The following is a 25,816-nucleotide window of genomic DNA, read 5'->3' on the forward strand; positions in this document are numbered from 1 at the left end:
GCACACGTGATTGTCAGCAAAATAGCCTTTTATTTTACGCAAATTCTCAAACTTTTGCAAATTCCTTCTCGGCGAGCCACGTCCGAAAAGGTCGCCGGATCGGAACGTCCCACTCGACGGCCGGCTACAAACGCATCGTTGTGCTCGCGGCGGCCTCCTCTTCGTCGTTGCCGTGCGTCGAGCCTCAGGAAATAAAGTTGGTCTGAGGGACAACGCTCTCCACTTTGTGATCCGCGGGGTTGGCCGACGCCTCGTAGTTGCAGATGGTCACCTCGTGCCGGTGAGCCTTCGACAAAGGGCAACAAAAATAGGTCCAGTCGCTTTCAAAATGGCCATCGTTCACTCCCCACGACCGCCGGATTCACCTCGGAATATTCCCCCCGGAGGCCGATGTAGTAAATTCGAGTGCTCTCGGCGCCAAAGTTCTTGGAGACGTGGATGGACAAGTGCTGGACGTTGGCGAAACGGGCGATTCTGCGAGGGGAATCCAAATCAAAACAGCAAATCCGGCCCCGGAAGCAGGTTTCCGGACCTACGGGAACGCCACTCACTTGGTGGGGTACTCCAGTTGAGCGCCGGGGTCCCTGTTGAGCCTGAAGGCTTGTTCCGGTTCTCTGCCCGTGTCGTCAAAGGACATGTGAGGGATGTTCTTGTACCTGAAAGGAAAAGGATTAATGGATTGCAAAAAAAAATCTCCCAAACACAAAATAAAATGGATCGAATCAAGGTAGCGCTGTCTATTCTAGATTATTTTTCTTAAAACCTCTTAGAAAAAAACTCCACTTCATGTTCAATGTTATCGAGTCCGCCCCAAAAAACGAAATCAAGACCCACAAAGCTCAGCATGAATAAATTCCCACGCAATTTCTCCATGAATGGCATTTCCTAACAAAGAAATTCTTTTTATTTTGGAGTCCAGGTCCAGCGGAAAAAAGTGGAGCGCTGCAACCGACGCATGACCTGGCCTATTTTGGGCACGTCCGAACCACTGGGTGACACTCACAATCGGATCTCCGCCGGATGCGAGTCGTCGTCCTCTCCGGAGATGATGACGCCTTTCAGCTTGACGCTGCCGGTAAACCTAAGGAATTTGAAGGAAAAATGAGAACGAGACGGAGTGAAATGCGGCCTCCCCAGCGACAAAATTGGAGCGGGTTCGTCTCCAAGGGAAGCGATGGCGAATTATCCAAACGGGACGGATTGCGGGGCGCTTACGGAATATTGAACAACAGCTCTTCGTCGGCGTCGCTCTCCACAAACTGGGGGGAAAATAGGAAATTGTTGCATAAATTGATTGAGATTTTAACCTGGGGTGAAACGAGGGAGTTAGATTGTCATTTCGTAAGTTAATAATAATGCTAATATAAGTTCTTAGGTCTTTTTTTTAATAGATGTGTTAAAATGTAATACTGTATTACAGGTACTAGTACACAAAGGTTTTATACATGATTTGGGTGGTACTGAAACATTGTTGGCATTTGGACTAACTTAAAAGAATAAATAAACAAAAAAATATTTTATATCTTAAACTACTAGTAGAGGGTGTATTTGTCTTATTTCCCATTTGGGTCAATGAACATCCCGATAGAGGAAAATAAAGCACTTGATTCATATTTCAACACATGACACCACTTTGAAAGTGTGTGGAAACGAATTGACATTTTTCATGAGGTTCTAAAAGACTTTTTTTTGGAAAGAGCAGTTTGGATAGAGAAAGGCTGACCTTATCGCGAGTGTTTCGCTGGTCCCAGGGTTTAAAGACCAGTTTTCCGTCGCCGTCCCGGCTCTCGTTCAGGCACTGCAGCTTCTCGGTGTCGATTCGCCGATACAGTCCGTACTCGACGCCCCTCTCGGCGGGCTCGTGGACGCCTCCGCAGCCGCAGCCGTGGCCGTGGCCGTGCTCGGGGTGGCGGTGGCCGGACATGGAGACGAAAACCTTGCCTCAAACTGCCGACCTACTAAATATACACTACAATTTAGGAGTGAAAACAAGGCAAGAACAGCTCGCACTTTCGTTCGTGTGTGCGTGCGTTACTGCGAAACACGCCGACATACAAAAACAAGGCGAGATGGACGTTTCACTTCCGCCTTGTTGTGAGTTTCAAAATAAAGCTGACGTGGGAACTGGAACTCCATTTGGTCGGAAGGCCAGATTCACGGCAATTACATCACGAATTGCTGCTTGTCTTAAAAGGATTAGCACCAATCTCAATGTCTATAAATGATTATCTATAAAGGATATTCTATATTTATCGAATATCAGAAGAGCTGTCCATTCATGAGTAGTCGATGAATTTTGGACCCCAATTTGGGGGTACCATGACAGTTAACTACAACTTAACTTTAACACCCCGCTTCAAGGATCATCACGTACACACGAGACTTGCAGGGATTGGGCAAAAAGTCGAATTTAATAAAAAGGGAGCATATAACATTTATTAAAATCTAATAAAATTGCAGTTTTTTTTCCTCTCTATCTAATTCCTTTTTGCTTCACCATCGATGAGCCAGGGAGCTTGGGGTCTACGTCATTAATAATGTCATAAATACGTGTTAAATCGAGCGCGTGGCGGATGCTTTTTCCTCATCTTGTGGTTGGTCACAATGAAGCAGGATATTTACACGCACAGCAGGAACCAAGACTATTGAAGAAAAGAGGAAAAAGAGCAGCCCATTCATCCTTTGGAGTCCCTCGCAAAGTCATTTGTGGGACTTTGAATGCTTTGTGACAGCGTTTTCAAAGAAAACATCCTCCTGTTACCTTGGAAAGTCAATTGGTAAAACCCACCAGCTATTCTTTTCTTAAATGTACAAAATGGCGCTCATGAAATGGATCAATGGCGTGCAAGCCTGTTGAATTTCACTCTCGTCAACACGTCGGAATACTTCGTTAGCAAATGGAACGATGAAATATTATCGAGAAAAAATGTCCTCCATTTGCTGAAGCTCTCACAGAATTTTAAAAATGGAATAGCGTTAAGCACACTTGTTATACCAAATTGGTTATCCAAAAATGTCCATTTTGTGGCTTTTAAAAGAGTATTTTTGTGCATATGGCGATCAATTGTCGTATCTGGTGTAGGTTTGCACGCTGGCTTCCTATAAAACCGTTTCTTTTCCACACGGACGTTGCCGTCATTTAAATAGCCACTCCCCCCCCCCCTCCCCAAAAATAAAAACAAATTAAATAAAAGCTGTGCCCTTTTTCCCACCGACCCACAGAGTTCAGGTTTAGCCGGAAATGTATTTCAAGGACGCCGCCGCCGCCTTCCTTCCTTCCGTTGAGCTTTCCACTTTCCACACCAAAGCCATTTATCGGCGGGAGAATCTGTTCTTGAAAGCTTTGATCGTTTTGGCCATCATGGGGGCGATTTCTGGAACAAAAACAAAGACACAAACAAAAGGCGAAGCGCTCACTTGGCAAGGCGCAACTTTTGACTTACTTTTGGGCTGCGGCTTGTCCCGGCCGGCCGATCCTCCCGCCCCCGAGGGCGCCGCCGCGGGCGCCGAGGATCGCGACGATCCCGGAGACGGGTTGAGGAAAGACGAGGACGGTGACGTGTGACTGGACTCGCCGGAGTAGTCCACGTTGGCTGGTCTTATTCTAAAAGAGGGGGAGCGGTGAGCTATGCCAGTAGCATGTAGAGAAAATGTTTTTTTTATACAATTGGACTGACTTGATGGGCGTGGAGGCGGCGATGGACGCCGCCGAAGAGCCGTTGGTGGTCCCGAACTTTTCCTGCCGGCGGCGGACGTCTCGAGGCGGTTTGGCCACCGAGTTGACGAAGGCCATCTTGACTTGGCGCTCTGCCGGCGGACGAGAGGGTGCCGGCGCCGGCGTGACTCGGACGGTCGACGGAAGGGGCGAACGGCGCTCTACCTTTGGGCTTGTTGGCGTGCGCCATGCTGATGTTTTGCGTCAGCTTGCGCAGGCGCGCTTCCCGCTCGTCGTGCAGCCGCAGGTACATCTCCCGCCAGGATTCGTATTCTTGAGGGGTCTCTCGCTTGAAGTCGCGCTGGCAGTGGCGCATCCACAGTTCGTCAGATTCCTCCGTGAACCACTGACACGACAAAAAAAAAAGCACTCACTTAGGATTTTGCTTGACTTATTTAGGAATTAAAAGCCCTTTTTATTGGATGGTGAAGATAATACTCTTTCAGCTTCTAAGTAAGGCCTCTGTCAGGCTTCCAGGGAAGTGAAAAATGCCAGTCGTGATCTTATTTGGACACCTAAAGACAGGGGTAGGGAACCTATGGCTTGGGAGCCACATATGGCTCCACTATATCTCCACTAACCTGTGAGGTAAACTATGGAAACTGCTGGTGAGAAAGCGCAGGAATAGGAGCTTTACGTTGGTATTATGGCATTGACACTACCCCAGCGCCTTATAATCATTTTATTTTTAATGACACTCTTTTGCATGGATTTTCTCATTGACACTCATTGATTAGCAACAACGTAACAACGTTGTCAAAATAATTCAGAGACTTTTTGTACTTTAAAAGTGGTGAAGTGACTCAAAAAGGCACACATTTTCATGTATGTTGACTTTGAAATTCGGAGCATGGCTCTCAAGGATTAACATTGAAAAAATAGGAATTGTTTATGGCTCTTTCCATCAAAAAGGTTCCCAACCCCTGCCTAAAGATAATGCCCGAGCAGGGCGTTCAAATTTGAGGGTGTCAAAAACATTTCACTCTAGAAAAATGACAATACCTGGTTGCTCTGCTCGATGCGATAGAGCTGCTCCGGGGTGCAGCGTTCCAGGACCGGCTCCAGAATTCCAAACGGGACCCCTCCGACCTCATCGATGGCTGAAAACCAACAAAAAAAGTCAAAGCCTTGCTCATTGGAATTTGCCTTTTTGTTTTGTTTTACTGCCAAGAATGCTTTTCTGCTGTAAATGGAAGTAGCGGTCTTTCAAGGGTAAACATGTTTGTAAATACATTTCGAACAAATTCTTCAGATGGCAGTGTTGATGTGTGGAGTGTTGTATTTTACAGGCTGGAAGTAAACGCACCACGAAACTGGCCGGAGAGAGACCGGGAAAGCTTTTGTTTTGTTTATAGCGAGTATGTTTACCTTGTTGTTTTGTCGTCGTCTTTCAGGTTTTTTTTTTTATGTATGCTTCTCAGGAAATAGAAACAAAGTAGTGACATGGTGTTCCACTCACAGTCAATGTTGTTCTGTAGCACGCGAATGCACTGCTCGTACAGCGTCATCATCCGCGGCAGGTAGGCCGTCTTGGATCCCGAGTAGACCACCATTTTGGAGTTGAAGCGCTTCCCCGTGAATCCCGCGTCTTCTTCGTCGTTGAACACGGGACCTGCGGTGGGAAGACGTGGCGTCGGGCCGCTTCCTCCTTTTCCGGCGCGCGGCTTCCGACCTACCTTTCCGCCTCTGGGGGGACAGCGGCGTAATGTCGATGGAGGGCAGGGGTCTGTAGTCGGGCTGGATGGCCGGCAGCGGGATTTCGGTAAGGGACGGGACGGGCTCCGTCGACTGCGGACAAAATGCGCTCAGTGCCGGAAAAAAAAAAAAACAGCTCGTGGTTGTTCTTCTTACCCTCCTGTGTTTTTCTGGAGTGGCGGACGCCGATGCCGATGCCGACTTGGACCTCTTGGCGCTTTGAGCGCCGTTGGCTTTGCTCCCTTTGGAGGACGAAGACGAGGAAGCGGCCCGACGGGACGTCGGCGTCGGCGTCGTCGCGCTCGCGGCGGGCGCCGAGGAGGAGGAGGACCGAGACGGGCGGCCGTGCGAGGACGACGACGACGCGGGCACGCTCTTCTTCTTCTTCTTAACAGATGTGGGTGCGTCGTAGGTGAGGAAGGACTCGAAAGACATGGTGGGCGCTTCAAATTCGTCATTTTCCTCATCGCTACCCAGCAAACGCTTTTGCGCTCGCGGTCGCCCTGGCAACAGGGAAATTGAGAAAAAAATCATCTAAATGAAAAGTACAAAATTGCACGGAATTAGTACAGTCATACCTCGTCATACGACCGCTTGTCATACAATATGCTCGTCTTACCACGGAAATTTCGATGGAATAATTCGCCCGAGATACCATCAAAATTTGGTGATGCGACCAAGCCAGGTGGCCATGGCACTGTCTTTTTTGCATCTCTTTCGTGTATAACAATATCGTACCTTCGTCTCCGCCCTTCTTGCTCTCCTCCCGTTTACCCCCGTCCGACTTCCTGCCGCGTTTGGCGGGCTTCGCCGCGGGACTGCGCTCTCCGTCGGCGTTCCGCTTCTTCCCGTCGCCGCGGCTGGCGGGCACGTGCCGCGCCTCCTCGTGTCCGCCACGCTCGGCGTGGTCGCCGCGATGGTGGTGGTGGTGGTTCTTGTCGGATTTACCGGCTTTCGCGTGTTTGCGGGGAAGCGCCGGAAGGCGATGAGGGGGGTCGGGCACGGCTTCCGGCTCGGCTTCCGGCTCGGCTTCCGGCTCGGCTTCAGGCTCGGGGCTGTCGTACTTGTCTGACCGGTCGCTCTCGGGGAGCGGGGAGCTGTACTGCCGGTGCCGGGGAGGCGAAGGGGAGTAGTTACTTCCGTAACCCGGCTCCTCGTCCTCCTCTTCTTCTTCTTCTTCTTCTTGGGCGTAAGGAGGCCGGGCTTCCTCGGGCGAGGGTTCGCGCTGACGTCTGTGGACCGCTATGTCAAAGCCTTGAGAATGTGACGCTTCCTTCACGTGGCTGTTGCTGCTTCGACTGTTCACAAAAAAAAAGATGATTAAAACGGGGAGTTCCTCGACGAGCGGCATTTAGATCCACCGCGAGCGACTGTACCCGTCGGACGACTGCGGGACGAGCCTCTTCCACTTGGCTACGAGATTTTTGGCCACCTCGGACGCTATTTCGTGTTTGCGAAAAGAGTTGACAGTCTTCCCGACTCCGGTTTCCTAGCAGAACGCATATTTTGACAGAGCAGCATATAAGATTAAAAACAAACAACCCAAAAACGACAGGTTAAACTCACCACAAGGATGTCAACAGTCATGGGCAGATCACCAAGTCTTTTGAGAGTCTTAAGGAGCTAAACAAAAGAAAGAACATCAAGATTTACTGGATTGGAGTTTAGAGCTTCAAGTTGTTCATCCTTATAACACATGTATGATTGACAGCTACCTGAAAAAGCGTAGAAACACAGCTATTACCTGTTGGTTTCAATATACACCCGTTTAAAGATTTTAAAAGTGGACAGAGAGGAAAAAATGTGTTAATTTGTAGCTAGGAAACATGTCAAAACGTGTCAATAGACAATGGGGCATGTCCAAATGTTCTATTTTTAATTCCTTTGTTGTTTTTTACAGGAGCTGATATAATCCGAATTTAACACACACCAGAAGTGAAGATACAGTTTTGCCGGTCTTGACCCGTAATGGCGTTTTTTAAATGTCACCGTATGCTAGCTGCTCGACTAGCGGGTACAATAGCCTACGTTCCAGCTCTCCGGTCCCAACAATAAATGAAACCAACCGCTCGTGGTTGTTGTTTCGGGATTTCGTATGCATGTAATGGTCGTTAAAATCTAGTGGGTTGCGCGTTTTTACACAATTTGATTAAACAAAGTTTAAAACATTTTTATGTATCGTGACGTTTCGCAAGGTACATTCGAGGGCCATTGGAAATTCGGGAACTTCGTCAACCTCAATGAGTGTTTACATCGAGTATGGAAAGAAATAGGTAATATTATTAATAGATATGCACGTAAAACAAAACAAGTCTGGATATATGGTCATATAGCCACCGTTCAATCAATGTAAGACACATGTGGCAGTAAGAAATAAAATGAAAGAGTGATACCGTGCTAAAGAACGAGCCATTGTCGCAGTACGAACTGACCAATATATTAGCCCATTGACAGCATTTAATTTGAACCCCGAATTTTCGCGTACAGCATATTTCATCGTCTAGGGATGCAAGGATTACTTCATATTTAACATTAGGCAAAGGTTAGCGGAGAGAGGGCACGAAATTGAGACGAATTTAAACATTGACGGTTCAACTTAAACAATGTTTTGTGACCGCTTTTGTCGTTATTAGTAAGTCAAGTATTTTGGTGATACAGTAATAGTGAGCAAGACCACAAAACCATTTGTGAAAGAATACTCGATACGAAAGGCAGGTGATACATAGGTCTGTGAACGCATCGCTTCAGACTCTACGAAACCTTAACGGGGCCTCCGCTACCTTCGGGATTTCGGTGACAAACGACCTCGGGGTGAGCAAAGGACACCATTCAACATTTCTCACACTCCCTCACTGACATCCTTGTCTTTTTTTTTACCTTTCGCGGCTCCGGGCTCTCCATGAGCCGGGACTGAAGTCTGTCCACTGTTTCCAGCAGCTCCTCCGCCATGTTTACTGCTGGCAAATACTGGATCCGGAAGCGACTTCATGTCAAAGGCGACAGAGAAACAAGTTTCCGCTCCATGAACCGGCACTTCAGACAGACATATGAAATTGTTCGCATTGAAACGTGAAATGGAATTAAAAAGTATACTTTAAAACCCATTCTGACACAAAGAGAGTGGTATATCACGCATTTACAGGGTGTATGGAATGAATGAAAACAGGAAGTACGTCATCTCAAATCTAAGAACCTCCACCTGTTACGTCAATATACTCTGATTTATTGGGAGGGGGGTAATGTTTATATTGAAATAATTTACATATAGTAATTTTATTCTATTTTAATTTATACATGGCTTTGTATGAAGTCAAATAATTTGTACAATGAAATATTCATATATTGAAGAAAAATAAAATGACATAATATATATTATTGTTAAATATGATATTAAATGTAGGGAAATACGTTTCCAGAGACGCTTTGTCTTTTTTAAAATGTATTTTACATCAAATGCCTCATTTAGTATTTAGTTTGAGTCACACAAATAAGAAATAAAATGTTTGGCCACGCGAGGGCAGCAGAGAAAGGTTAAAGCGAGAGAGAAAATATGTATTTACAGTGAAAAAGGCCAAATCCAATTGTTATTTTATAATTAACTGTTGAGTAAAGTCGTATTACACGTTGTATTTAATGAATGAGCATTGGAGCCTTGGTTTTGAGCACTAGAAGAACGCGGGCCCGAGGGCCCTGGGTCTTAGGTCCACTAAGTAGGCCTCTTATGGGCTATTTCTGGCAGGGAAGTTGCCGTGGCTGCCTCTATTTGGACATGGAGGTGGTTTGATGTAAGCTCAAGGAGGGCGAGTCACTGGGCCGTGGGTGGGGTGGGGGGCTCATGTTTTGAGGGGGTCAAAGCCTACGTCACAACTGTAGTTAGGACCCTCCGCATGGACCGACACACACAGACACGCACGCAGCGCCGTGGTTGAGTGACAGGAAGGACAAAGAAGTGAGGAAACGAGGGGAAAAAAGAAAGGGAAAAAGGTCAAGGAAGGCAAGTGAAGAAGGTAAACCAAGTCTTGTTTTTATTTATTTGCTTTCGGTGGGCTCGTGCCGCTGTTGACTAACTACATTGGCCGCGTGGGTCAACTGGCGTAAGTCATATCGACGATATATTGAAGTCCAGCTAGCATTGAGTGAACACGATCCCGAAAACGATCCGCGACGTCGGTAGTCACACCCCAGGCCGGCCCTCGGAATATTCGAAATAGCCCGGCTCGAAGGACCCAAGACGGGATCTGACAAAATGGCGGCGATCCAACGGTGCCAAAAGGCACCTGTCGGCCGGCGGAGGCGTATTTTTATACGGCTCGCCAACTGCTAGTTTAACGGCATCAAAATAATGTCTGATGCTCATAAATATCCGGGGTGGGTGAGGCCGGAGAAGGACGCAGCGGTGAAACTGCAGTGCAGAAAACAAAACCAGATAGTTGAAAGTAGTTTAGAGGGGGGGGGGGGATGTGCCTTTGAGAAAAAGGCAGAATTTCAATGACAAATCCATTTGAAAGAAAAGAGTCTAGATGAAGCAACTCCTGATAGTAAAAAAAGAGGCATTATGGTCGAAAAACAACAAAGATGATGACCCAAGAGAACTCTTTCCATGTTTTCAGGTGCGTCGCGTCGTGTCCGAAAGGAGGACAAAAGAGAAAGTGGTTTTGGTAGGGAGAAGAGGGAAGCTCTTGTTGCGGAGCGAGCGATCGAGCGAGCGAGAGAGAGAGATGGCCCCCAAGAAGAAGGCCTCGCAGGCCCGGTTGAAGAAAGCCTCCCCGGGCGTCCCCCCGTCGCGGGACCCGGCGGAACCGGAGCTGAAGGTGGAACGTCGCGGAGACGGCGTGGTGGTGGTGGAGAGCCCCGTCATGAAGATCGAGCAGATGGCGGCCCTGGACGTGGCCCGCCTGGACGGCCTGAACTGGCCCCTGGCCGTCCTCAAACCCGGAGAACGCGGTCTGGGCCTGGGTAGCGAGCTGACGCGCCCGCAGCACGGCAACGCCACGCTGGAGGAGCTCAGCAAGATGCGGCAGGAGAAGCGAGTGGCGAGCCGCCGCCGCCGCCGCCGCCGCCGTCGGCGAACGCAGTCGGCCGTCGGTGCCATTTTACCTCGACTTCCTCCCGTTGCAGGTTCTTGACCGACCTGGAGCTGGGCTGCAAGAGCAAATCCTTCGACGTGCACAAGCTGGTGATCTCGTCCGTCAGTCAGTACTTCAGGGAACTCCTGGCCAAAGATCCCGACATGAAGCGTCTGGAGCTGCCCTCCCTTTCGCCTTTGGGTCAGAGCAAATTCGCCTACTAATCTGATGCCAATTCCCTCGGAAGGATTATTTTTCTTTTTGCCAGTCAATCATTTAGCTATATTGATGATACTATGTTCCGCTCAACTAAACCAAGTTTCGGATTTTTTTAGCGCCTTAGCTTAATAAGACTTTTTCCTCATGATACTAGTATGATCTTTTTCTCCTAAAATCGCGTATATTAAGTGACCCAAATGACCGTGTTTTTTTCTGATAGGTTTATTATTAATACACTTTAACCAAAACAGGGAGACATCATTAATTCTGATTCAAACAATTGCATAGGCTAACCGTATAACACCATTAAGGTCAAAAAACAACTGCCACAACAATCTCATATTAGATTGGAACCAAAAACCCCTGCGTACAAATTTGCACAAGTAAGCATAGAAGGTGACCCGAGCGGATCGGAAACCAAAACAACTGCGTAGGAATTTGCACAAATAAGCATAATAATTTCTTTATAAGGTAAACAGAGCGACCGTATTTTTAAACAATAGTCCTGAAAACAATGAACTGGCCTCCAAAGCAGCTGTGGGGGGAAAGTGTCCTCCAGCTTACTCGCTCCCAACATAAAGTATAGCACAAATTAATTTATAGCTTCATGACCTATTAAATGCTTAATGAACATATAGTGACATCCCAGGATAAACCCAACAGTTTCCGTAATATACTCATATCTTGACTTTAATCCGGTGGTCAATTAGCCGCGTGGCGTTGACGGCATTTTCGGGGCCTTACCCCGGGCCCCGCCCCCTCCCCCTCCCCGCAGGCCTGGCCAACGTGATCACCTTCGCCTACCTGGGCCGCGTGCACATGTCGCTGTACACGGTGGGCTGCACGGCGTCGGCGGCGTCCACGCTGAGAATCCCGCGGCTGCTGGAGATGTGCGCCGACTTCCTGCTGGCCGAGCTCAACGTGCACACCTGCGCGTACGTGTGGAACACGGCGGCCGCCTACGGCCTGGGCCGCGCCCGCGAGGCCGCCCGCCGCTTCGTGCTGGACCACTTTGCGCAGTTCGCCGACACGCCGCTCTTTGCGCGGCTGACCCTGGAGCAGATGTGCGCCTTCCTTCGTGACGACTCGCTGGCGCTTCCCTCCGAGCTGGACGCCTTTCAGGTACGCCACTTTGCTCGCATTTCCTCATCTTTTTGGGGGAGTCGAGTCGTTTTCATCTTCCATCTTTGTCTGCTGTAAAAAAAAAAAAGTCTTTATTAGTCGTCACATTATTTCAAAACAGACATGAAGCATTCAACTAAAAGCACAGTATTAACCTGAGGAAAATAACTAACGATAAGAAAACCATTTTTTTCGTTTGACGTTGGGCGGAATCTGCAAAACCGCAAAAACGACGACGACAGAAGGAGAGTCGCTCGCTAAAGAGAGCAAAGCTCCGCCCGTCGCAAACAAGCCGAAAGGCGATCCTCGAATTCCCGGCTATTTTCATCCCGCCGTCAAATCGGAACCGAGAGCAGCTGCTTCGTTCGAGCCAAGTCGGATGAGGGACACGACCGACAGGGGGCGCCGTAGAGGACGTGTTCAAAGAAGTGGCCCCCCGGTCTACTCGAGGGGCCCGTCGACGTTGACGCGCCCGGCTCCCGTTTGTTGCGACCGACCGAGCTCCAATTTTGCCTTTTTTGTTGTTGTTGTTTTTTTGCAGCTAGCCAACAAATGGCTGGACTTGGAGCCGTCCCGCTCGGCGCACGCCGCCGAGCTGCTGTCCCACGTACGCTTGGAGACGGTTCCGGCGGCCGAGCTGGTCAGCCGAGTCCAGACGGTGCCCCGCATGATGCGCGAGCCGGAGTGCCACCGCCTGCTGGTGGACGCCATGAACTACCACCTGCTGCCCCACCAGCAGAACTCGCTGCAGTCGCCCCGCACTCGCGCGCGGGGCAGCCGGCAGGCCTTGATCGCCGTCGGCGGGCGGCCGTCCCTGACCGAGCGCGCCCTCAGCCGCGAGGTAGTTTCCCGCTCGGGGGGGGGGGCGTCAGGAAGGCCGGCCCTGACCTTTGACCCCCGTCCAGGTGCTGTGGCGCGAACCCCGAGAAGGAGGCGGGGCCTGGCGTCACCTGACGCAGCTGCCGGCCAAGAGCTTCAACCAGTGCGTGGCGGCGATGGACGGCTTCCTGTATGTGGCCGGCGGCGAGGACCAGAACGACGCCCGCAACCAGGCCAAGCACGCCGTGGGCACGCTCAGCAGGTCGCCATCTTGTCGTATTTGTGGAAAAGTTCCAAAGAAAGGCATGGGTCGGTCGAAAAAGTCAAGCAAGCGTGTGTGTGCGTGCGTGCGTGCGCGCAGGTACGACCCTCGCTTCAACACGTGGCTCCACCTGGCGAGCATGCGCCAGCGCCGCACGCACTTCTCGCTGTCGGCCAGCGGGGGCCGCCTGTTCGCGGCGGGGGGCCGCAACCCGGAGGGCCTGCTGGCCACCGTGGAGTGCTACCTGCCCTCGGCCAACGCCTGGCAGATGCGCGCCCCCATGGAGGCGCCGCGCTGCTGCCACGCCAGCGCCACCTTGCCGTCGGGCGACATCCTGGTGACGGGCGGCTACGTCAACTGCGCCTACTCGCGCTCGGCCAGCCTCTACTCGCTGGAGGGCGACGCCTGGAGCGAGAAGGCGTCCTTGGAGACGCCCCGCGGCTGGCACGGCTCCGCCACCTTGGGCGGGAGGGTCTACGTGGTGGGCGGCAGCCAGCTGGGCCCCGGCGGCGAGCGGGTCGACGTCCTCAGCGTGGAGGTCTACTCCCCGGAGGGTCGGGGCTCCTGGAGTCGCGCCGCGCCGCTGCCGCTGGGGGTCAGCACGGCGGGGCTGTCCGCCGCCGCCGAGCCCGACGGCCTCTACCTGGTGGGCGGCTGGAACGAGGCGGAGAAGCGCTATCAAGCCGCCGTCCAGACCTACGACCCGGCCGCCGACGCCTGGGCCCGGGCCGAGGACCTGCCCGAATCCACGGTGGGGGTTTCCTGCTGCGCCCTGGCACTGCCGCCTCGACAGGCTCCGCGTCGTCAGCAGCGCCGCAACGAGGCGCCGGCGCCGGCCGGGAGAGCCCAGGAGAAAAACGTGGCGGCGTGAGGCCCACGGGGACATCTGGGCTAGCTAGCGTCTGTGCGAGGCGTGGTGTTCATCTTTTCAAGTCGGGATGTGTAAGGGGGGCATCTAGACCACAGAGGGATCAGGAAGTCATAAAATAGCAAATTGTTGGAGCAATAGCTTAATAACAGATCCAAATACATCGCTAAATAATATGAGATGGCCCACTGAGAGAGAACAAGACTGGACTAACTCCATTTGTGCTATTTTGTCCATCCAAGTGGCTCCACTTTTCAGTGGAACTGAATCGTAGCCGTCTTGAAAAGTGGAGTTAGCCCACTGTTGTTCGATTAGACCGAAACCATGATTGAGAGCAGGTACTGACTGACCTAAAAGTCATACTCTCTCATGTTCCACAGTTCCTTTGTTAGGCCACTGCTATGGTCAACAGTGTCAAGAAAGCTCGAGCATCAGTCAAAGATGGAAAATATTTTTTTTGTGATGAACACAATACGCAGCTAGCACACGCAGCATCCAGGTGAATACTAAATATTTTGAGATATGTCCAGAGAGCAAATTAGCGGAAAGACGAAGAGAGGATGACGAACGGGAAGCGAAAGCGAGCAGACAGAGGTTGAAAAAACATTTCCATCGGCAAACGTCACCAAGACCACTTTTGTTTTGTTAACGGCGTCGAGTAGAAGAAAATGTAAACATACGCCACTTTGTTATTGATGCCATCACGGAGGATCAAATTTGAAAGGGAAAAGGTTGGGTATCATTTAAGAGTCACGAGATAAGCAACAACCAATTCAAGGCGTACACGAAAATGTATAAAACAAAGGGAACCATGCAGCGAGCCAGTGAGACGCCGATATGTGAAGATTAAAACATGAAACTAGTTGTTTGAACCTTTGAGGGTTTCACTGAATAAAAGCCTAATCCAACTCAATCGTGCCGTCCATTTTGTTCTTGACAAGACCCGATGCCAGCAAATTAAACGATAGTATCCCAACGTTGGCCATTAGAAAATCTCATTTGGGTTTAGTGACTATTTGCTGAATCAAGACTGAATAGAATACCAGGAAGAAAAAGAAAGGCAAGACGAGTGCGCACTTTTCTAGTTTTTTTTTATTACTTTCATACAAAGATGCCAACGGTGGTCCTTTACTTTCCGGGGAGGATGATTCCGTCGTACTGCGAGGAGAAGACGAAACCAGCGTTACGGGTCAAGTTCCTTCCGGGACGGACGAAAGAAAGAAAGCGGGCGTCTGACTGACCTTCTGCTGGAACCAGCGCATGGACTCCTCCCTGCGGATGCGGTGGCGGAAACCGATGCGCCCGCGTTTGCGCTTCTTGTCGGCGATGCTGAAGCCGGGCCGTCCCATGACCACGTAGAAGTCCAGCCCGTAGATGCCGATGCTGGGGTCGTACTTGATGCCCAAGTCGATGTGCTCCTGGATGCCGAAGCCAAAGTTTCCCGTGTCGGAGAAATTGTTCTTTCTCAGCTCGTACTCGCGCACCTGCGGGACGGGGACACTTGGTTACAAACTGGAAAAAAAAAACATTTCTGTAAACCATATACCGTATTTTCACGACTATAAGGTGCACTTAAGTCTTAAATTTTCTTCAAAAATGACAGGGTGCCTTAAAATCCAGTGTGCTTTACATATGGAGAAAAAAATGTAAATGGGTCATTCAATGACAGCGCGCCTTATAATGTGGTGCGGCTTATAGTCGTGAAAATACGGTAGTATAATTTTACGCTTCTGATCCTTTTTTTAACAAATTAAAGTGGTAATATTGTACATGCTGATTTATCGCTAAGATTTTGAATACCCTTGAATGAACTAAGCGCTAGATAGAAAAAGGCAAATGTTTTCATTTTTCCCAAAAGCACTAAAAGCAAACTCAATTTTGATTGAACAGCAACTAAAGAGTAGACAAGTGGGCGCGAACGCTCGTACTCACCTTCAGTCCTTTCTCCAGGATCTCCTCGGCTTTGGCGCCACGGACGGTGCAGTGGACGGCGATCTTCTCGTTTCTTCGGATGCCGAACGATCGCACGGTGTAGCGAGCTACGACAGATGCGAGCCAAAAAAAGCGAGCGGCGTGAGATGGGCCGATATAGAGTCTCGCCGCGGCGCCAATCGCTGGGATTTAGCGAGTTTTGCGTTTCGCGGGGCTCTCCAAAGGAAACATTTTCGGAGGAAGCGACGTCAACTTTTGAGCGAAAGTTCAAACCTTGGTTTCCACTCACCCTTTGAGAAGACGGGGGTCTGTCCGGTGAGCTGCTCCAGCACTTTGGCAGCTCGGGTCAGCCTGTCGCCGCTCTCGCCCACGCAAATGTTCAGGCAGAGCTTGCGGATGCGTAACTCCCTCATGGGGTTCTCCTTCTTCTCACTTTTTTCCTGATTAAAAAAAAGTGGAGAAATGTCAGCAATATTTACGGTAACAGCTTGCACGTAGATTTGCCCTTTCTGATACTTCACGTGTGTCAGGAAATTGGAGTTTCAGTAGATGGAAGATTCAAAAAAAGTTTATACACCTGACGCTAAAGTTCAACAACACAGGCCTACAATGTACATTTTTTTGACATCATTACTGTGTGTATGCAGTCCTTTGAGAGCATTTGTTAAGTGATGTGCCTCAAATTAATTGTATTGTAAAGCATGCGCTTGGTCCACTGAACATTAAGTTGCCAACTACGGAACATATTTCATCTCATAGCGCTAGTGCGGAGGCAAAATAACTTGACAAACAAGGTCTTAAGAACTAAATTCATGAATTAAAACAAAAGTGTAGTTAACCCGTTGCGAGGAATGTCACACACGAGACAAACGTCTTATATTATTTACACGTAACGACATTTGAGCCCCTTTCGCCGTCAAATAGCATGTTAGCCTTAGCCACTTTACACATTTCCGGGCGATTTGTAGCTTCAAACAGTGGAATATGATTGGGGTTATTTTGACAACAATATCGTTCAATTGTCCGCGGGTGAGTTGACAGTTTATACGACATCACGGCTCCGATGATGATGGATTTCGATTGCGGCTAAATCGTATGGATAGATGTGCCACTCACCGCCATGTTGGATTTCTTGAAGAGAACGTCACACTTCCGGTGAGGAGTATTTATGGGCCGGTGCAACCTAGAAAACACTCCGATTTTGGCTAACGCTTGGAACAATATGTTCTGGTTCAGATTTAATAATTCAGCATTCAAACTCTTTAAAACAAAACTCGATCAAGATTTGACAGCGAGATGACCATCTAATTGAGTGCTTATTTATAATGTTCCTGCATTATTCCTTGTCATAATTATCCCACGGTTATTCTCTGCAATTGATTATAGTGTGCAATAATATACATGAGTGAGGAATTACATCATTTAATGTGATATTATACGATCTCAATATTTTAGACCATGACAAGAGGTTCAAACATGTTGCGTATGCTATTCGTGGCCAAATGATAAGTCACTGTTAACTCCATCACTATGAGAGAGCCAAAGGGAGGACAGGAAAGATTTAGGTGTGACTGGGTAGGGTGTGCCAATGACGGCTATAATTGTCTCAAGTAGGAGGGGCTGGCAGCCAATAATCAATGCCTGCCTAGAATGGAATGTCACTTTTCGTTAAAGGCATTAATTAAATACGTTTGATATTTGCACTAGTGCTGCGTTTCTTTGTTAGCCTAATCAAACAGATCGCTTTCTATAATACAATAATTGAATTAATTATAATATGCCAAGACTATACTCTAGGGCAGGGGTGGGCAAACTTTTTGACTTGCGGGCCAGAATGGATACTAAAATTTGACAGGAGGGGCCGGGCCAGGACAGGAGCATTTGGACATGCAATGTCATTTATCAAACCTGGGGATTGAAATATAAGAAAAAAGACACCATTGAAGGTGAAAATTCATTTTCAAATTTGGTTTCAACATTAAGAACATATTATTCAACGAAAGAAAGCAGTCTTTAAATTGAGAGTGCTGAGCTGCATGCGAATTAAGCTACTGTACTGCCGCTGTGCGTACATGTGCAAGTTGCTATTTTTAACGCAGTAGAGAAACTCACATTTCAGTGAGAACTGTGTTGTTGTTCTCCCTTTTTTGCCAGTGCATCAAAATCTGGAGTTAGTGCGCTATCTATCGGGGAGACGAGGGCATTGCAGGGGAAAGGGAAATTAATGAGGTCATTGATTGTTACTATAATTTGGACAACGTCGTCGGGCCGGATTAAAAAGCCTAAGGGGCCGTATATGGCCCGCGGGCCGTAGTTTGCCCTATGGGCCCCCAAATCTTGTTTTAGTTTCTTGACAATTATATGCCAAATGTAGTCCTTATAGTCACTAAAACTTCCACGTAACTTCATATATGACTCCGTGAGATTAGCATCTTCTGTGATTCATATAGAAAGTGGGATGAGAACACACAAAAAAGAGAAATGTGCATATGATTTTTTTTTATTGTCCCGGCTCTCAAGTAACATAACAGCCCGATTGGGCTAATTGTTTTTTTCTTTTTCTTTTTCTTTTTTCCTGCGGACACTTTTCCAATAGATTTTGGGGGTGGGTAGTAGAAGCCAGTCCTTGACGACGGGTGCCCGGGTGAGCTTCCGTAGAGCGTGGCGCGTCACGCCCATTCATTTCTTCTGTGCTTTCTGTGCGGCTTTGGTGACCTTGCCACTTCCCGGGGGCTTCTTGTCCACCTCTTTGATGACCCCCACGGCCACGGTCTGCCTCATGTCCCGGACGGCGAAGCGGCCTGCCGTGACAAAGGAGGACGGACGCCATTAGCCCGGCGAGAGCGGCGCAGCGATTGCGCTAAATCACCACTCGTGATCGTGTTTGCGCCTTGGCAAAAGGGACGCAAATTTGCACCGAGAAACCCAACGGGCGCCACTCGTCGATCGGTTCGGCGCCGTTGACAGCGGCGGACGTCCGAGGGGGCGGGGGACGGGAAGAGACTAGCATCCGCCGCGTGGGGTAACTCACCAAGAGGAGCGTAATTGGAGAAGGGCTCCACCACCATGGGTTTCTGGGGGACCATCTTGACGATGGCGGCGTCCCCGGACTTGACGAACTTGGGGTTGTCCTCCAGCTTCTTGCCGGACCGACGGTCGATCTTCTCCATCAGCTCGGTGAACTTGCATGCGATGTGAGCCGTGTGGCAGTCCAGGACGGGGGCGTAGCCCTCGCTGATCTGACCAGGGTGGTTCAGGATGATCACCTGGCCGAGGGAGGGATGGGAACGGGAGATTTCAATGGACTTCTTTTCGGGAGCGAGGAGACCAATCTGGTTCCTTGGACGACTGCGGCAAGTCCAAAACGGACTCACTCACTGATTCACTGACTCACTGATTCAGTGACTCACTGACTCACTCACTCACCTGAGCTTTAAAGTTGTCAGCACCCATGGGCGGATCGTTCTTGCTGTCGCCGGCGACGAAACCGCGCCGAATCTCCTTGATGGACACGTTCTTGACATTGAAGCCCACGTTGTCGCCGGGGAGGGCCTCGGCCATGGACTCGTGGTGCATCTCCACCGACTTGACCTCGGTGGTGAGGTTGGCCGGCGCGAAGGTGACGATGGTGCCGGCCTTCAGGACGCCCGTCTCCACACGGCCGACGGGCACCGTGCCGATACCTAGAGAGCGGTTCGGAGCTAAGTCGGCGGCCGGCGAACTCGCAACGGCGCGCGAAAGGCGTCTCTTGCTCACCGCCGATTTTGTAGACATCTTGCAGGGGCAGACGCAGGGGTTTATCGGTGGGACGTTTCGGGGGGGCGATGGCATCCAGAGCCTCGAACAGGGTGCGGCCGTTGGCGTTTGCCGCCTTGCTCTCGACACTCCACCCCTTGAACCAATTCATCTACGGAGGACAGCGAACGTCAAACGGACGGCCAGAGGATCCTCCCAGGCGCCACTTTTCGTTTCTTCTCTAAGGTCAGAGAGTTAGCGGGAGGGGGCGGGGCCTCACCTTGTCGCTGGCCTCCAGCATGTTGTCTCCGTGCCACCCGGAGATGGGCACGAAAGCCACGGCCTTGGGGTTGTAGCCGATCTTCTTGATGTAGGTGCTGACCTCCTTGGTGATCTCGTTATAACGCGCCTCGCTGTAAGGGGGCTCGGTGGAGTCCATCTTGTTGACTCCGACGATGAGCTGAGTCACGCCCAGGGTGAAGGCCAGCAGGGCGTGCTCGCGGGTCTGACCGTTCTTGGAGATGCCGGCCTCGAACTCTCCCACGCCGGCGGCCACGATCAGGATGGCGCAGTCGGCCTGGAAAGACAAAACAACGCCGGTTACGCCCAAGTAAAGAGAGCCACCTTCGATTTGCGGGAGGGTCCTCCGCCAACCTGGGACGTCCCAGTGATCATGTTCTTGATGAAGTCTCTGTGTCCGGGGGCGTCGATGACCGTCACGTAGTACTTGGTGGTCTCAAACTTCCAGAGGGCAATGTCGATGGTGATACCGCGCTCGCGCTCGGCCTTCAGCTTGTCCAGCACCCAAGCGTACTTGAATGAGCCCTTGCCCATCTGGAAATGTACAAATCTTATGTTAGAAACCCACATTTTGGACTGTGGTTGGACATTTTGCACTAAGGTGACGTCATCTTGTCCAGGGGTATGGCATGGTATGTTATATTTTTGGGAATTGACTACATTTTGGTGGTCTTGATACAGATGTAGAAAGAGGTTTTGAATGAGGAGCTTTCCTGACACTTTTCAGTGTGCCCTTTGAGGCAATGTGTTTAATTAACACTTTGAGAAAACAACTGCTAATGATTTTTTCGTATAATGTGGTCAAATCTATGAACAAACAGAGGACGTTGGGTCTGCTTAAATGAGGAAAAAGAATTGGGGTTGAAAATAGAGAACTACTGGTGTAGTTGACTCGTTTCAACCGTAGGGGGCAGTAATTGACGGAAGCAGACAAAGAGACAGAGACGGAGGGGAGCGGAGGTGGTTATATATCCGCTTTACCTCTTGGGCTTCCTTTTCGAACTTCTCGATGGCTCTCTTGTCGATTCCGCCGCATTTGTAGATCAAGTGACCGGTGGTGGTCGACTTTCCGGAATCCACGTGGCCGATGACCACGATGTTGATGTGGATCTTTTCCCTCCCCATTTTGAGCGACTGTCACACAAACAACAGCTTTCATAGGCGACATTTTCCTTTAGCAGAGTTTTTGCTAGCCCCAGTGACGATCACAAGCGAGTTCCAGTCAACGGGATTGGAGTCGTTTCCTGTGAGAGGGGCCACGCCTTCGGGAGTCACGTGGCGAACGTCCATGTTGTAACGCCGCCGCCATGTTGTCACGTCTCGGTAACCGACGCAAGAGAAAACTTCGGTCCGCTTTTAGAAGAGCTTTAGTCCAACTCAATTTGATAGGATAACATCTCAACGTCTTATTACCGCAAAAAGTAACTTTAACAAGGCAAACATTACGTGGGAGGATTTTAACATGAACAGAATCGATCAAATTACTGTGGAGTAATTGTTTCCCCCCCCGAAAAAGTCTAGTTTCAATCATTTTTCTACCAACCTGCAAAACCGGCAAAGTGTACCCCCGGATCTGGAACGTAAAAGACCGAAGCGGAAACGTCTGAAGCTTTTATAGCCAAATGGAGAGCAGGGTGGAGCCCAAATTGTTACCTGTGACTTAAACAGGCCAAGCGGCATACCTGAATAAGAGCCAGAGGCATTTTTGCAGAAAAACAGGCTGACGAGAGCTTTGTCCATTTTTTTCAAAGACCTTTTTATTTGTTACCAGCAGCTTTCATTTCCAATTGAATTTGGTGGCATGAGAACATCCAATAAATGTACAGTTCTACAACTTTTCAAAACTTAAAGAGGCACCGTCATGTGATTTCGGGTGACTGACAAAGGCGGAAAGTTCCTTTTTTTCCTGCGAAAACTTTTGCGATGAGTTTTAATCAGCATAAGCCAGTCCTTGAGCAGAGAGCTGTGCCTCAGAGATGAACCGGGGTGGGGCGAACAAAGTGGCAAAGTCGAAGTAGAAGGAGGAGCGGCCCGCTGCTGCTGCCGACACACGTCTCCCGCCGGCTGGATGTCCCGCACGACCATTCATTTCTTCTTCTGGGCCTTCTCCGCGGCCTTGGTCGTCTTCCCGCTCACATCCTTGGTCTCCACGGACTTGATGACGCCGACGGCCACCGTCTGCCTCATGTCACGGACGGCGAAGCGACCTGGGGTAACGGCAAGGTTTACAAATCGGCTCCAAACGAGGCCACGGCGACCGACGTTCAAGAGCTCACCGAGAGGTGGGTAGTTGGCGAAGGGCTCCACCACCATGGGTTTCTGGGGGATCATCTTGACGATGGCGGCGTCTCCGGACTTGACGAACTTGGGGTTGTCCTCCAGCTTCTTGCCGGAACGACGGTCGATCTTCTCGATCAGCTCCTTGAACTTGCAGGCGATGTGAGCCGTGTGGCAGTCCAGGACGGGGGCGTAGCCCTCGTTGATCTGACCAGGGTGGTTCAGGATGATCACCTAGTAGGGGATTGACAAACAAATTAAGAAACTCGTCTCCAAAAGGTCACCACGTAACCGAGCCGCTAGCCAGGCCACGCACCTGAGCGTTGAAGTTATCGGCACCCTTGGGGGGATCGTTCTTGGTGTCGCCAGCGACGTAACCGCGACGGATTTCCTTGACGGACACGTTCTTGACGTTAAAGCCCACGTTGTCGCCGGGGACGGCCTCGGGCAGGGACTCGTGGTGCATCTCCACCGACTTGACCTCAGTGGTCAGGTTGGTGGGGGCAAAGGTGACGACCATGCCGGGCTTCAGGACGCCAGTCTCCACACGGCCGACGGGTACTGTTCCGATACCTGGATGGACGGTGGGTAGATTAACCAAGTGACACGGGAGAGATTATGAGGGCTAAATGAATGAACCTTACCTCCAATTTTGTAGACATCCTGCAGGGGGAGACGGAGGGCCTTGTCCGTGGGACGGGAAGGGGGGAGGATGGCGTCCAGGGCTTCCAGCAAGGTGGTTCCGCTGCCATTGCCCTCCTTGCGCTCAACCTTCCAGCCCTTGAACCAGCCCATCTAGAGAAAGATAGATATAGGTTATCAATTTGATAACCCTCCCCCAAAAACCACACGTCCTTTTCTCGTCCACAGCGGCTGTTTACCTTGTCACTGGTCTCCAGCATGTTGTCTCCGTGCCACCCGGAGATGGGGACGAAGGCGACGGTGGCGGGGTTGTAGCCGATCTTCTTGATGTAGGTGCTGACTTCCTTGGTGATTTCCTCAAAACGCTTCTGGCTGTAAGGGGGCTCGGTCGAGTCCATCTTGTTGACTCCGACAATGAGCTGCTTCACGCCCAAGGTGAAGGCCAGCAGGGCGTGCTCGCGGGTCTGACCGTTCTTGGAGATACCGGCCTCGAACTCTCCCACCCCGGCGGCGACGATCAGGACGGCGCAGTCGGCCTGGAATGGCGGCAAAATCGGTCAATATGCCGAAGTAAAAACAGTGGTTTGCAGGAGGTCCTCCACAAACCTGGGACGTGCCAGTGATCATGTTCTTGATGAAATCCCTGTGTCCGGGGGCATCGATGATGGTCACGTAGTATCTGGTGGTCTCAAACTTCCAGAGAGCAATGTCGATGGTGATACCACGCTCGCGCTCGGCCTTCAGCTTGTCCAGCACCCAAGCGTACTTGAACGAGCCCTTGCCCATCTGAAAAGTTCAAAATATTTCATGAAAAATCCACATTCACTCCTTTGTCATACATATTGCATCAGGTGGAGGCCACTCATAACGTTTTCTCCCACACCATCTTGCACAGTCATCGCGTAATGCATCAAGCCCCCACCGCGCATGCGCACAGTCGGACACGCCCTTTTGCCGACAGCTCGGCAAAGAGCACGCTGGCGGCGCCATTTTGAAAGAGACTGCTGTTACTGCAGCGTTAGGAGGAAAAAAAAAGTGACCGCTTACCTCAGCGGCCTCCTTCTCGAACTTCTCGATGGTTCTCTTGTCGATGCCACCGCACTTGTAGATCAAGTGACCGGTGGAGGTGGACTTGCCGGAGTCGACATGGCCGATAACCACGATGTTAATGTGGATCTTTTCCTTGGCCATTGTTGTAGTTTCTTGTGGGAAAAAAGGCCATGTCAGTCGGTAAAAGTCGGCTACTCATATCTCAAGCCTCAACGCGGGACTCGATTTGTTAGCAACATTTGTTCCAAGATATCTAGCATTCTCAGACAAATGGGGCATTTTCTAGAATAGCCTTTAGCCGGGATTAGCACAGTGCCAACAGGCCTCACCGGGGCTCGAGCCGGACGACACGTGTCCTATAGTCATACCACGCCGCAATTACAAGAGTAAAATAGCATTCGTGAGCCATACCGAAAATAAGCCCAGGTGGTGCCATCTATAACGCAATGACTGTTCCACGAAGGCACGAGCGGCCATTTTAGGGCACTCCCTTTGTCCTTTCTGTATCATAGTCCAAGCGAAGAAACGTCTATCCATCCTCAACCACAAAGTTGACCTTAGCTCGACAACACTCGGACACACGTTTTATAATTCAAATGTAACGTCTTTTTGACTCGAAAGTCGTGTTACATAACGCACCGCTTGGACCCTTAATTAAGTACTCAGCGTCAAGTTAACGGTTTTCTCAGGCAGCCAATTGTGACGAGTGGGAAGGCCGCTACGAATTATGGAGGCCGGCGGCATTAAATGAAGCGCCGCTTACCGGTGTTTCTTGGTTGACGCGGCCGAAGCTGTTGCCCCTTGCCAGGTAACAGAAAGAGACCGATAGCCTGTCGACGTCACGTTTTATACCGACGAAGGGCCCCGTGTTTCCGGTCAACCCCCATTCCCGTTACGCCCTGGGGCTAGCAAATCAAGATGCGCTATTGCAACGTGACGTCAGAATAGACCAACGTACCCGGATGTTCTGCTATTGCGATTACTCACGGGGTTGACGGAAAAAAATGGAGTGAAATATCATTAAAACCCATTTTAGAGGGAGAAATTCCATCACTGAAGGATAGCTTTGACTCGCACATTTCACCGCGAGAGCGGGGGAAAATTATACCTCTTGACACCATAGGGAGACTCAAAACATGAATAGTTTACACTGAAGCATTGAAATGATGCTAGGCTATCAAAGGTTTCCATGCTACGGCCCGCGGGTCTCGCTGTCCAGTTTTTATTTGCCTGCAGCAAATGATGGAAATACGTATCATTGAATATAGCTCACATTTGACGCTGGAGTTCAGACCATACTCTGTTGCACTATTCAGCATAAACGCTAGATAAAGCTAGCCACTTAAATAGAGCCTCTCCATCATTTTCAAATGTCAGAAACAGACTACATGTTGAAATCAATGTGGGAAACGGAGTAGAATTTCATTTTTTATGTCTTGCAATATCCTTATACCTTTCGGTTAATTTTGCTTTGACCCTTGCCCCACTTACTGCCATAGACAGTTATAGACATCAAAGCCATTACAATAGGGAAGGCCATTGTTATATCTTCAGGAGGTCGTCAATCTAGATAAGATTTGCATTCATCAGCATCATTTCGATTTGTTTTCGCAGTCGTTTGCCTAAACAGTCATTTGAGTTGGAGATGCGTTCTTTGTAATGTTGAATGAGTTTAGGTTTCAGGGCGGGGGTTTGTTGTTAATGTCCTGAGAGTGGGCGTGTTCAGTGTGTGGGGACCAAGTTTACAACAGTACTTGAAAGCAGCCCTCTCGACCTTTAAACTTTCCACCCAAGTTCAATGAAATCGGTCGGCCTGAAAAAGCCTCCAAACAGACCATTTTTGGATATTCAATGGAGTCACAGTGAAGGAAGGCCTTTGGTCGTCCAGCTGTGACCATCCAAAGCAAACAGCGGTTAACTCCGCCTTCAAAAGCAACTTTGAAGGCGCTAACGACATGTTTTCAAACTCCGGCCTCGCCGTGAGCTTCCCCGAGGCGCTTTGCGGCGCCAGGGAAAAAATGCGAGACTGCGGGACGCTCAGATGCGTCACTGCTGTAAACCGTCGTCATGGCAACAGAGGAGGGAAGCAACTACTGACCAAAAGGGAGACTGCC

General features: G+C 50.0%; 6 protein-coding genes across 6 annotated transcripts; 1 reads left to right on the forward strand and 5 right to left on the reverse strand.

Moving 5' to 3' along the window:
* Positions 1-10: 10 nt before the first annotated feature.
* Positions 11-2,246, reverse strand: pithd1 (PITH (C-terminal proteasome-interacting domain of thioredoxin-like) domain containing 1). The gene is made up of 6 exons (XM_077590801.1): positions 1,724-2,246; positions 1,216-1,259; positions 1,004-1,081; positions 552-656; positions 366-474; positions 11-286 (listed from the first exon to the last, which is right to left on the reverse strand). Exons 1-6 carry the CDS (start codon positions 1,922-1,924, stop codon positions 185-187), a joined length of 639 nt encoding a protein of 212 aa, XP_077446927.1. The 5' UTR covers positions 1,925-2,246; the 3' UTR covers positions 11-184.
* Positions 2,247-2,392: 146 nt separating this feature from the next.
* On the reverse strand, positions 2,393-8,598 carry eloa (elongin A). Its single transcript, XM_077590800.1, has 12 exons — positions 8,288-8,598; positions 6,977-7,033; positions 6,787-6,899; positions 6,149-6,708; positions 5,567-5,913; positions 5,392-5,503; positions 5,175-5,327; positions 4,718-4,815; positions 3,881-4,061; positions 3,678-3,807; positions 3,444-3,604; positions 2,393-3,374 (listed from the first exon to the last, which is right to left on the reverse strand). The coding sequence occupies exons 1-12, from the start codon at positions 8,357-8,359 to the stop codon at positions 3,313-3,315; spliced, it is 2,046 nt and encodes a 681-aa protein (XP_077446926.1). The 5' UTR covers positions 8,360-8,598; the 3' UTR covers positions 2,393-3,312.
* A 1,525-nt stretch (positions 8,599-10,123) lies between these two features.
* Positions 10,124-14,679, forward strand: klhl43 (kelch-like family member 43). The gene is made up of 6 exons (XM_077590579.1): positions 10,124-10,436; positions 10,529-10,677; positions 11,471-11,817; positions 12,359-12,658; positions 12,723-12,898; positions 12,998-14,679. Exons 1-6 carry the CDS (start codon positions 10,129-10,131, stop codon positions 13,767-13,769), a joined length of 2,052 nt encoding a protein of 683 aa, XP_077446705.1. The 5' UTR covers positions 10,124-10,128; the 3' UTR covers positions 13,770-14,679.
* A 161-nt stretch (positions 14,680-14,840) lies between these two features.
* rpl11 (ribosomal protein L11) lies at positions 14,841-16,969 on the reverse strand. Its single transcript, XM_077590407.1, has 5 exons — positions 16,815-16,969; positions 15,988-16,138; positions 15,699-15,805; positions 15,008-15,250; positions 14,841-14,924 (listed from the first exon to the last, which is right to left on the reverse strand). The coding sequence occupies exons 1-5, from the start codon at positions 16,818-16,820 to the stop codon at positions 14,895-14,897; spliced, it is 537 nt and encodes a 178-aa protein (XP_077446533.1). The 5' UTR covers positions 16,821-16,969; the 3' UTR covers positions 14,841-14,894.
* Positions 16,970-18,260: 1,291 nt separating this feature from the next.
* On the reverse strand, positions 18,261-21,377 carry LOC144066967 (elongation factor 1-alpha-like). Its single transcript, XM_077590405.1, has 8 exons — positions 21,277-21,377; positions 20,715-20,867; positions 20,088-20,267; positions 19,714-20,010; positions 19,455-19,605; positions 19,125-19,381; positions 18,730-18,964; positions 18,261-18,499 (listed from the first exon to the last, which is right to left on the reverse strand). The coding sequence occupies exons 2-8, from the start codon at positions 20,856-20,858 to the stop codon at positions 18,378-18,380; spliced, it is 1,386 nt and encodes a 461-aa protein (XP_077446531.1). The 5' UTR covers positions 20,859-20,867; positions 21,277-21,377; the 3' UTR covers positions 18,261-18,377.
* An 87-nt stretch (positions 21,378-21,464) lies between these two features.
* LOC144066966 (elongation factor 1-alpha) lies at positions 21,465-24,594 on the reverse strand. The gene is made up of 8 exons (XM_077590403.1): positions 24,466-24,594; positions 23,700-23,854; positions 23,259-23,438; positions 22,892-23,188; positions 22,655-22,805; positions 22,327-22,583; positions 22,010-22,244; positions 21,465-21,940 (listed from the first exon to the last, which is right to left on the reverse strand). The coding sequence occupies exons 2-8, from the start codon at positions 23,841-23,843 to the stop codon at positions 21,819-21,821; spliced, it is 1,386 nt and encodes a 461-aa protein (XP_077446529.1). The 5' UTR covers positions 23,844-23,854; positions 24,466-24,594; the 3' UTR covers positions 21,465-21,818.
* Positions 24,595-25,816: the final 1,222 nt, after the last annotated feature.

Source organism: Stigmatopora argus, chromosome 21 (genome assembly GCF_051989625.1).
Source record: "Stigmatopora argus isolate UIUO_Sarg chromosome 21, RoL_Sarg_1.0, whole genome shotgun sequence".
Taxonomy (NCBI): domain Eukaryota; kingdom Metazoa; phylum Chordata; class Actinopteri; order Syngnathiformes; family Syngnathidae; genus Stigmatopora; species Stigmatopora argus.